Below are 11893 nucleotides of genomic sequence, written 5' to 3' on the forward strand. Positions count from 1 at the left end.
CAGGGCTGTTTAGTCCCAATCACTTGAGGTTCCTTTGCTTTTTTTTGTGTGTAAATGCTCTTACTTTCACTATTAAACATAGGTGTGAGTTCAACTGTTATTTTACAATCTGATTTCATCAAACTTAAGGTGATGATCTTGAATGATCACGATCATTCAAGATATTTTTTTTTTCGACCACATTTCTTCCTCGAAGATGATGGTTCCCCGCTATACTTCCAGTTGTTAATAATGCATTGAACAGTTAACCCAATTTTAGTAGTTTCAGTAATCTCCTTAGATGTTTTCTTTGCTTGATGCATGCCAATAATTTGACCCTTCTGAAACAGATTAACATTTATTCCTTGACCACATGTCGAATGTGTTTTACGACATAGTTGTTTAAGGAATTAGAAACTACTTGCTGCATCAGTTAGGGTTAAATAACTTGTTGCCAGCTGAAACATTATCATCCATTCAGTAATTATCCAATGTGAGGCTCTTACCTATTTGCTTAGTTAAATCCAGGTGGTGATCTTTTTTTTTGAATGAGCAGTGTGTATTCTGGCTTCAGTGGTACCTGTGAAGTGTGAGGCTGCCGAGTACAGCAATTTGACCTTGTCCTGCTGCTCCTCTCTTCTATGTGCTGGAGTTACAGCTGATGGTGGGGTTCTGAGCCTGTAACATGCAGTCATTAACACACAATTTCATCTTCTGTCTCCTAGATCATAAGCACAAATACCACTTTGTTAAACGTTTAAGCTTTTGGGAAGAAATGTGACATTTAAGTGTAATTTCAGTGTGTACATAAGGCATAGCATGCGTGACAAAGCTGGAAAGTGGTGTAGGTTGGGTACAGTTCTGCATGCTCGGCATCTTCTGAGGCTGCTCTTTGCACTAAGTCAGACCTACATAGAGTTTATCATCCTTCTGTTTACTTGTCTTGTAGCTTCTCCTTTTCAGCCTCATCTCCTGTAAACGGCAGCAAGAATACACTGGGATAAACATGCTAGCAGGGCTCTATCATGCGGGAAAAGAATTGCACTGGGCGTACAGTGTGATTATTGTGTGGTTTTATGGCAGTGACAACCTAACAAACATTTTAGTTGAAAAATAATTTTGAGCTTGTATTAAGATGTACAGTATATAGACTTCATTTTGACTGGAACGAACCAAAAATTCTGCCCTAACCAGGCAGGTAAATTGTAGTTATTTACACTTGATTTACACTTTTTGCCCTGCAATTCAGCTTCCTGGTGGCGTTCTCTGAAGTCTCAGTGGTTTGAAAGTACACTGTTCTTTGTATATATTTTCATCAGACACCACTTTCATTCATCTGCCAACACAGACTTTGTCAAAGAGGTTGAATCTAAGACATACTACATATATGCTTCTACAATTCAGGTAGATCGGTAAACAAATCCTGCATGATGGGATCTTTCCAAAGATGAGGAAGGTGTTATAAATGACCACATGGTCCAAGTTCCTCATGAAGTAGTTACTCTGCTATTGTTGACCACATGATGAGCATGGGCCATACCATTATGATGTCAAAGGTAAGCATTATCAAAACTTGCTCAACAAATGAAACCATGTTAAGTAACCTGTAATGTAAGTAATATATACTTAAGTCTTACTGAAGTTAAAAGCCATGTGTAAAATATAAACAGGAATTCCAGCTGTTGAGACCATGTGAAAGCATTTGAATCTCCTGACCCTGTGAGAACCAGGTCAAATATGAAACTGAATGATTTAGTTTCTAAATGCAAAAAAATACAATAAATTGCTGAATTATAAAGTTTATAAATATCAAAATCTAAACAATGGAGTCACAGACACTTAAATATTAAGCAAGTGAGTACCTAAATCCTTATTACAGTCAGTGGTGGGCAGTCAGGGCCAGCAAAGCCTTCTCTGCTGGTCTAAACACTATCAGAAGCACTGACCTACATTTACAACCTAAATTCTAATATTTGTTCCATGAAATTGTATTACTTTATTCCCAACAGTTTATTCTCTTCATTCCGTAGAGTTTCTCTTGGCTGCACTGCTTCAAGTACGTGTATGTGGATATTAGATTTTTTGTCCAATCAGATTTCCGCCTCTATGTGCTGCCATGTTAATCTAATCTGCCCAGGACCTTCACAATCAGTACTGCTGGCCTTTTTACCTTAGTCTTCTTAATAAATAGCTCTGTTTCTTTAACCAATCAGATTTCATATTCTTCTCACAGGGCAGCTAGCTGACCCAGAATAGCGTCAGCATTTTTCTGTCCTCTGATTGGTTGGTCAGAGGGAAACTGTTACAGCCAAGTTCGACTGGCAAAACGCAGTCGACATTTTTAAAAATACATTTTCAAGAAAAGCTAGACATATGTCTAGCTTTTCTTGAAAATGTATTTTTAAAAATGTCCGAGACAATCAATTTCTAATCCTCCGTAGGGATAAATGTATAAATGTGTGCAGAGCTACAGAGGAGGTCAGACAACCCCGAAGATAACTAGCTTGTCTCAGCCAGGGAAATGGTTTGTTCAACACTTCCAGACCAGTGAATACGAGCGGTATCACTGGATTACAGCCTCTGAGGAGCGGTGCAAATTATGAGTCTGTATCTCTGGTGAGTAGGTTGTATTTTATTAAAATTGTTAAGTTTTTGTCATGTTATTAGACAAATATTGATTCTGAACTGCTCCAGATGATGTAGTTGACACAGTTGTTAATGTGCAGTGTTAATGTAGAGGTTTGGAGTCTTAACTGGGTTTCTTGCTTTAATAAAATGCTCTTCACCCTCCATATGTGAAATGCCTCTTTCACTCTTTAATGCCACACACTGTTATATCGCGTTTTTGTATAGTGTTGATGGTTTCTATAATTGCGACGTGATAGTGGTGGTATTAAGAGGTGGATTAAGTCGGGTAAATCCCCAATGAAGGCCCAGGTAACAAATACACGGTATAAATCTGAATTACAAAGAAATCAAGTCTGAATCTAAATCGTAGAGGAAGTGAGCTTGAAAATATATTGTGGGACTTATTTTCTATCCTTTCAAAATGCATGCATCAGCAAACAATGTTGCATTTCTAGGTTCTTAAACTGTACGGATGACATTGTTTTTAATATGCTCTAAATAATAGCATTTGACCCATAGGGGGCGACAGTACGCTGTACATCATCCATAGACATGTCGTTTCTTTTTCTATTTTAGGTGCAAACTGGGTTTTTTGTTGTTTGTTTAAAACAACATTCAGATGTAATGACAGTATTATATTATTAGCAATAAATATAAAATGTCGAACAAGCACATTTAAGCAAAAACAAAAAAAACAAAAAAAGCCGACACCGGCCTGTAGATGGTGCTGTGTGCTGCATCGTGCGCGAGGTTTTGCTATAGAAGAAGAGAAAGCCGACACATGGAATAGTCCAAAATGATAGTGACGCGTACAAGAAGTTATTAACATAATGCATTAGAAAGTACGATTTATTTCTCTTTTTATTACGAAATTGGGACGTCTGGTTTTGTTGTAAGAGATTATTCGTAGACATGAAATATTTAACATGGGTTCAAAGAAAGTAGGGGTGTACGGTTTTCAGCGTTAATTTGGACTAAGCACGTGTGTGGACATGAGCGTGATCGTTCGGGTTCATTGCAGGAGTGCAGCAGTGCGGCGTTTCAGCAGCAACACCGGTGTACTTCATTGCAGAAAACTCAGTGATCATGTTGAGAATCTGGAGAAAACCCAGCCGTCACCAGGGGCGACACAAGAGACGCCTGTAGAGGAGAGACAGAGGGTGAGGAAAACCCCGGGGGAAGTGTCTGTGCTGCTGTTCCCCGGGCAGGGCAGTCAGTTTGTGGGCATGGGCAGAGGACTGCTCAATTACGGCACCGTGAAAGACATGTTTACTGTGGCTGAGAAAGTGCTAGGATATGACCTTCTGTCCTTGTGTTTAAACGGACCCGAGGAGGATCTGATGAAGACTGTGCACTGCCAGCCCGCGGTGTTTGTCACCTCTTTAGCCGCCGTGGAAAGACTGAATCACGAAAACCCCGCCGTAAGTGTTCAAACACACCGGTACTGTCAAAATATTTGCTCCACTGAGATCCTGGGCTCGAGATGAGAATACACTACCCATTTTAGTTTTTTTTGCTTAGAGTAACCCATACGCGAGCCGTAATAATCACGTGATTTTAGTCACAGCCTCTTGTCCTCTAACCTAAATAAACCCCGCCCCCTGGAGTAGGTAGTAGGACATCCGGGTATTTTATATCTACACCACACGTTCCAGACGTTTGTGCTGGAGTAGACCCTGTCCTTCACTGATTGTTTCACCCATTGGTTCCCTCATTGAGTTGAGCAGTTTTATGAATGCCTTGTCTGTGTATGAAAGGATGTGCATGTTTATATAACAAGTCAAGTCACGTTTATTTCTATTGCGCTTTTCACAACAGACATTGTCTCAAAGCAGCTTTACAGAATTTAAAGTGTTAAGGGGAATGGTATGCATTTATCCCTGATAAGCAGCGATAGTGGCAAGGGAAAACTCCCTTAGATGTTATGAGGAAGAAACCTTGAGAGGAACCAGACTCAAAAGGGAACCCATCCTCATTTGGGTGACATCATGAGTGTGATTATAGTCTTTAAAACAATACAGAACACTGGAGAGTAAAAACTAACATGAGCAATGGAATGTAAGATTTTGAGTAATGTCCTTTTTACAGTCATTTGTGGTTATAAAACTAGGAGCTGCTGAGCAACTCATAAAATAGCTATCAATAAAATGCGATCATCACAGATCCAACACCAGCTTCTCCATGCCAGAGCCTTTAAACACTCAAGGAGGTCCAGTGTTCAAACTCCACATGAAGTGGGATCCAATTGGCACTAGTACGTCTCTAGATTGTTCTAGAGATTGTTCACTACGCCACTAGACTGTTTACTTACATATCTTGGATTTTGGGTCGATTTTGTCTACATTGTGGTGGCATTTTTAACAATCTCCTGTTAATTTCTGACCTGGCAATGAAAATAAATCAATTAAGAAAAAAGTTGCTGATATCATCTGAAGAAGGAAGTTTTGCATCAAATCACAGCAATGCTGTTAACAAATCAGACATGCATGCATTGGCAATTTTGTGATATACCCCACAGTTGTGTTTTTTATGGGTTTTAAATTAAATCAATCCCAATCAATTAAATGAAGACCAAGTTCTCTTAGTCTGAGATAGAGACAAGACCGAGACCTTCAAAAATGGTCTTGAGAGCAGTGTCAAGTACTATAACACTAATCTGAATACAGATGGAGTAAATGGCAGTCAGGTTATAATTATGTCTGTCCTTCATCAGGCGATAGAGAACTGTGTTGCTGCTGCTGGTTTCAGTGTTGGAGAGTTTGCTGCTTTAGTCTTCTCTGGTGCGATGGACTTCGCTGAAGGTAAGTGATATTGTTTATTTTCTAGATCTAGGAGCATAAGTCTTGAAATGTTTGCAATTCTAGACTAATAGATGGATTTTGTGTAGCTCTTTTTGCAGTGAAAGTTAGAGCAGAAGCCATGCAAAAAGCTTCTGATGCAACACAGAGTGGAATGCTATCTGTAATCGGTAGACCTCAAGCTAATTACAAACACGCCTGCCTTCAAGCTAGAGAGCACTGTCTGTCTCTGGGTATACAGAATCCTGTTTGCTCCATTGCAAACTACCTGTTTCCAGATGGAAGGGTCATCGCTGGACACCTTACCGTAAGAACTAGTCTTTTATGAGCTGGAACAACTTTAAGTGAAGCATTAAAACACAATGGGATTTATAGTGTCTACCCCACACCTGACTGTTTCTACTTTCCACAGGCACTGGACTTCCTCCAGAAAAAATCTAAGCAGCTGCACTTTGCTCGGACAAAGCTGCTCCCAGTAAGCGGGGCTTTCCACACAGAGCTAATGGAGTCGGCCGTGCAGCCTCTGAGCGACGTGCTAAATCAGGTAGATGTGCGCAGACCTGAGGTTGCTGTCCACTCCAACGTTGATGGAAAGCGTTACATGCAAGAGAAACACGTGAAGCGGCAGCTGGCCAAGCAACTCGTGTCACCTGTAAAGTGGGAGCAGACGCTGCATGAGATATATGAGCGGACTCAGGGTCGGGACTTTCCTAACACATATGAGGTGGGACCTGGGAGACAACTGGGGGCTACACTGCAGAAGTGCAACATGAAGGCATTTAAGAACTACACACACATTGACGTGGCTCTGCCACAAGATGATTAAGAGCTGTTCTGAAAATGCAGCACAGTGAGATTTTCCATATAAACACACTCACTTATTAGTTATGATATTCATAATTATTCTGCTGGGATTGTATGTTACCTTGATACACTTGATTTGTTACCTTATTACACTGTGATATTAAATATAGTTGTCCTGCATTTGTGGCAAAAAGGTGTAAAATGATTCACTTGGAAAAATAAATAGCAAGGCATTCGTTCACATCAAGAAAAACAACAACAACATAGCATCCAAAAATTTTTATTATTGCTTTGAGATGAAATCATCAATTTGAAAGTCCAGCTTCCTATAATAGTGTGGCATAGTTATTTTAGAGGAAGAGGTAAGAGAATATGGCCCAATTAACCAGCAACAGACCCTACTGTAAACCAACATCAAACAACTTACAAAAATCATGTGAACCAGCACTCAATTTGCAATCAAGTAGAAAACAATCATATAAAATTGTATAAAAATGAACACAGATCCTTCTTGACCCGTTCGAAGACCCACCAAAGACCCACTCTTGACCCCCATTTGGGTGCTGGTTTAAAACTTGCTTGCAGTAAAGACAGTTGCAGCTACCAGCAGTGCAGCAGAAGCTAGAAAACATTTTGTCTTGCAGGACCAATCAGGAAAGTGTGGCTTTACCTTTGTGTGAAGAGAAAATAAATGTTAGCAATTCCAGAAGCAGCATAAAGTTTTGGCAGTCTATACTCATGTGCAGTGCTTTTATACTATACATTCTGCCTTATGCTGGCGTTACACAAGAATTCTCTCTTACCCAGGTAATCCAATTCATAGCTGCTTGGCAAGCTTGTGTGGGCGGCTCTGGAACCAGCCGGGGCAGGTTTTTAGACCACTGAAGGCTGCCAGTGATCCTCCTGTATTACATATTGAACATTTTGTTTCTGGAGTCAAGGTGAAACACTAATTTGATTAAGATTGCTTTGTGTTTCTCTTTTGTCTGATTTTGTCCACTTACCTATTGATAGCTCTCCAGATCAGCATGTTTGGAGAAAGCTGCCAGTCTAGGTGTAGTTGCTGGGGGAGTTTCTCCCTCCATCTGCTGTTCAGTTCATCTCCTATCTGAGCCAGCTGACGGCCAATTCGTTGAATATCTCTCCTAAAACAAACAGTTTTATCATCAAGGTGTAATTTTAATCTACGTAATATTCTGCAATCCCAGTAAGATCATGCATTTGATAAATAAAAGAAAGCACAATATTAGCATAAAAGCTTAGACATGGATTTGGAAAGGTTTCTTTTCCCTTCTACCTCATGTTGATATCAGAGAGAGCATGGTTTTCCACCTCGCCAGGTCCAGCCTGAGTGGTAATGACACTGCTTGCTTCTAGTTCTTGTTCCATCATTTTGAAACCTGAACACAAAATGTTTTATTTTTTATTTAAACATTGTCCATGTATCCTACACGCGTGAATCCATTTCTTAACGTTTTGTTTGTTTGCTTAGTTTGTTTTTTGTTTGTTAACCTGCTATAAATGGTTATTTGATTAAGAGCCTTGTTAGGCTTTACTGTGCGCTTTTGTGGTTGCCATTTTATGGCTTTCAACGAACTCCTACTGCCATGTAAACACAGAGTCACATGACTCGTCAGCATATTGGGTGTGTTCCATTGTGTAGCAAGTGGAGAGTGAAAAGATGAGCTCATCCACTGAAAGCTTCAGTTCCACACCTTACTAGGTGTTATAACCTTTTTCTGATAACGTTTATTGGACAAATCAGTACATAAAAAAATTTTATTAAAATTATATGAATTATTTACATTTTAAATGTACACTCACTGACCACTTTATTGAGAAACACTTATACATCTACTTTTAAATGATCTAATCAGAATCTAATCATTTGGCATCAGTGCAATGCTTATAATCATGTAAAAAAAAAAAAAAATGGTCACATAATAGCTGATACTTTGGGATTCATGCACAACAGTGCATCTTAGTGAGCAGCAGTTCTGTGTATTATAATAATCTATATTCATTGCCACAATTAACCCAACTTCTAATGGCAAAGATTGTCTCAAAAGAGCTTCAATTTGAGTTCAATGTTCTTAACTGGCTTTCTCAGTCACGACATTTGTTTCCATAAGCATGCAATCGGAATGTTGTTGAACAGGGTATTTTCAGATGGAAAGTTGGAAAAATCTGCAGGAATTGCATGATGCAATCCTGTCAACAAGGACAAGTTACATACTCAAAGCAATCTATCAACATCTTATTGGATCCATGGAATGAAGAGTTTGAGCTATTTAAATAGAAAAAGTAGACCCGATCCCAATATAGTATAATGTTTCTAATAAAGTGTTTTAATAAGTATAAATGCTTGATTAAAGGATCCTGTGTATGCAACCCCCTTTGTTCGTGTGTGTTCCTAGACAAAAGGTTAATGCAAATATCCATTCAAATCAGAGCTAAACTGTTCAGAGCCGAGCAAATGAAATAAACACATTTGTTGGCTGGCTTTTTTGCCAGCCAACACAATAATGAAAAAAAAAATCTATATATTTTTCTCCCATGTCATTTACATCTGGAATTGTTTTTGCAATTGTTTTGTTTACCTACACACACAACCTGCTATAAACACTAAACAAAACTAATTTTCAAAATGATCATAAACAGTATTCAAGACTATATTGGTATTCCAACTTCATATTTAGACCAAAATTTGTGTTTGTCTCAAGTTAAACATGCTTGTACGTACTAGTGTGTTTCAAACAGATCAACAACACACAGAGTGACAGCCATATTTGACTTGTCTGACAAAGGGCAGGTTACAAAAACAGACAACATAAACACATACCTTAAATGTAGATTGAGATGGACGCCGCCCTGTAACACAAATATACATTATAATATGTGTAAAGTCAAACTGTTATATTAATTTTAAAATTTTCTCACTAAAAAATGAATATTATTTTCAGAGTCACTTACAGCAGCGTCCTTTAATGGATTTCGGTTACAGGTGTGTGCCTCAATGTCCTAAAGCTATGATAAAGCCACGCCTTTAGGTGTTTTTCTTCCTGGATAGGTAATCATAGTCATATGAACCACATCCACTAGAGGACTCTCCATGTCCTCACTGTGAACTTTTCTCCTAACATAAACAAAGTGTTTGTCTGACTCATGCTTATCTGTCCTTTCGATGAAACCAAAGTTCTGATGTTTGAGCAGTTGTCATCTAACACCATAAAAAGGACATCAGGTTTTATCTTTGCAATTTCACATAGAAAGCTTTTTTTTTTTAAAAAGCTAGTATCATAACCTATCCACAGAATTGCTGAGGCTATCAAGGGCTTTATATGTAACTTTTAAAGTTTGTTATATTCTTATATTACATTATATTGTGAACTTCTGCCATCATAACCACCAGGTTTAAAAAATTACATCTCTGATTTTTGAGCTTCTAGCCATTGTACAACTGGCAGCCTATATTTCCTGAATTATTCAGCTGCAGGAAACTTCTGCATGCTGAAAACACCACATGACACTTTGTTATGTTTATGTTATACTGATAATAATAGGCCACCTGTCCTCAGTCTTCTCATCAGAGATGTCACCTGCCCTGCTGCAGTCAATCAGCAAGCCAAAAAGGTTTTGTTAATCAGCGAGCATGCCAATACTTATTTTCCAATGAATCCGATACTACACCAGCTTTGCTCAATCTCTGTATTGGATCATTGATAAGCACTGACAGCACTTTAAATCACAGGGTTATTTTAATGCATTTATTCTAACATTAACATTTCCGTATTAACACACAATACAAAGGGAAGTGTATAGCAGATGCTTCACATAATCTAAGATTAATAATAGATGCAATACATTGACATGATGAAACTTTACCTTTATGATGAGTTATTTTTTTAAAACATCTACAGTGTCAGTGCTTTTGTAAGAGTACATATAATAGCAATGTCTGATTTCTAGGTTTATTTTTTATTAACAATAAAAAATAAGAGTCTGCTGAGGGAAAGTTTGCAGCAACTAAAGAAACTGATAGTAGGAACTAACATTAATTAAGATAGTTCCATAACATTAAAAGTAAACTATGCTGTTTAATCTGGGGTGGTATCAGTAACTCATTCATGCTATTTATGAATTATCTATTTGATTATATATGTATATATTAATCATTATTTAGGGTTGTTTCGGAGCAGGGATTGTTTGGAACCTATCACAGTAAAGTGAAAGGAATACTAAAATAACATGGCTTCCATTCCATACTTCAAAGCCATGCAATTTCAGCTGGACTGTGGCTAATTGGCAACTTTACCATACAACAAGACAACGACCCGAAGCATACATCCAAAGTCTGTAAGCATTATTTTTTAGCGCAAACAGTCTTCAGGTGTGTTGTCTATCATTAAATGGCCTGCCCAGTTAACAGACCAAAATCCGATCGAACTGTTCTGGAATGAACTTGTTTAAAAAGGATATGCAACTATACAATATGCAACCAGAGGCATGGCAAAGTAGTTCACATGAATGTTTGGAGAAACCAACTGTCTGGATGAAAAGAGTGTGTAGAGTTCCTATTCATGCTAAGGAAGAATTTTTCATAAAAAAAATGTAAATTATGTTTTTCTACCAAAATCTGTACATTTATATATTTGTTTGGTCAAAGTACATCTTCATACCATTAAATTACCTTGTTTGTTGCATATAAATGAATGGAATCAAAATGAGAAAAGACGAGTTGTTTTTAAACTTTTGATAGGCACTGTACACATGCTGACCATAAAGTGCAATATTAAAAGTAGGCCTGTAGCAAGGTAACCCAAAGGCATTATATTAAAACCAATAATATCTATAGAGTGGGTTGAATCTTTAAATGTTTATTTATTAAATGTTTAAACTTGAATCTAGATTAAATGATGGTTTAATCTAATAATTCAGTTGCACCAAACATTATACCTTGTTTTTATATAATTAGGGTTACATTGAATCATCATTTTGATCCAGGCCTTAATTTTACAGTAAACTTAGAATAACTATAATCTTGTTGCTCCATTACTTTAAAACTCAATTTAGGATTAACATTAAACCTGTTTTTGGGGAGGTTTAAATGGTCAAAATTGCAGCATGTTTTCGGTTGAATAAAGAAAGTAAGTAAACATGTTGTTTGTATAAAAATAAGCGATCATCTGTTGAGTTTTATGACTGTGCTGGATATTCATAGATGTACAGATTCAGTAAGAAAATTATGATAAGGTCAAGTCAAAAAAACAAACTTGCTCCAGCTCTTAATATCCTTAAGCTTTTATTATACTGACTGAATGGAGGATAGGGACTTTTTTGAAGTACATAAATCAACAGTGGACAGAATTAATTGAAGCATATCAGAAACAGTTGCAGTTTAGTCAGTTTATAAGATAAACATCTGCTGAATTTTACAGAAGAGCTGGTTTTCCGGTAGTGCTACATTTAAACCAAGGTGAGCTATGGTGAGCCATTGTAAAGAAATTATAAACTGGAGAGGTTTACATTCAGATATTTAGCGGATATACACCTGCTAAAGAAGGTTAAACCCGTGAAAACAATGTGGTTTAGTGTTTTAGATGTAGCTGTTAGCTATCACTTCAGGTCAAGCAAAGTCGCTCTCAAATGAAAACGTCACCCCTCCAACATGGCGGCGCGTCTGA

The 11893-nt window shown here is 37.7% G+C and overlaps 2 protein-coding genes across 2 annotated transcripts; one reads left to right on the plus strand and one right to left on the minus strand.

Moving 5' to 3' along the window:
* Positions 1–2726: 2726 nt before the first annotated feature.
* On the plus strand, positions 2727–8600 carry mcat (malonyl CoA:ACP acyltransferase (mitochondrial)). The gene is made up of 4 exons (XM_083528181.1): positions 2727–4028; positions 5321–5408; positions 5495–5712; positions 5818–8600. The coding sequence occupies exons 1-4, from the start codon at positions 3600–3602 to the stop codon at positions 6229–6231; spliced, it is 1149 nt and encodes a 382-aa protein (XP_083384307.1). The 5' UTR covers positions 2727–3599; the 3' UTR covers positions 6232–8600.
* On the minus strand, positions 6474–9267 carry bik (BCL2 interacting killer). The gene is made up of 6 exons (XM_083528182.1): positions 9183–9267; positions 9052–9080; positions 7507–7609; positions 7214–7354; positions 7013–7112; positions 6474–6879 (listed from the first exon to the last, which is right to left on the minus strand). Exons 3-6 carry the CDS (start codon positions 7599–7601, stop codon positions 6778–6780), a joined length of 438 nt encoding a protein of 145 aa, XP_083384308.1. The 5' UTR covers positions 7602–7609; positions 9052–9080; positions 9183–9267; the 3' UTR covers positions 6474–6777.
* Positions 9268–11893: the final 2626 nt, after the last annotated feature.

Source organism: Silurus aristotelis, assembly GCF_946808225.1.
Source record: "Silurus aristotelis genome assembly, chromosome: 24".
NCBI classification, from domain to species: Eukaryota; Metazoa; Chordata; class Actinopteri; order Siluriformes; family Siluridae; genus Silurus; species Silurus aristotelis.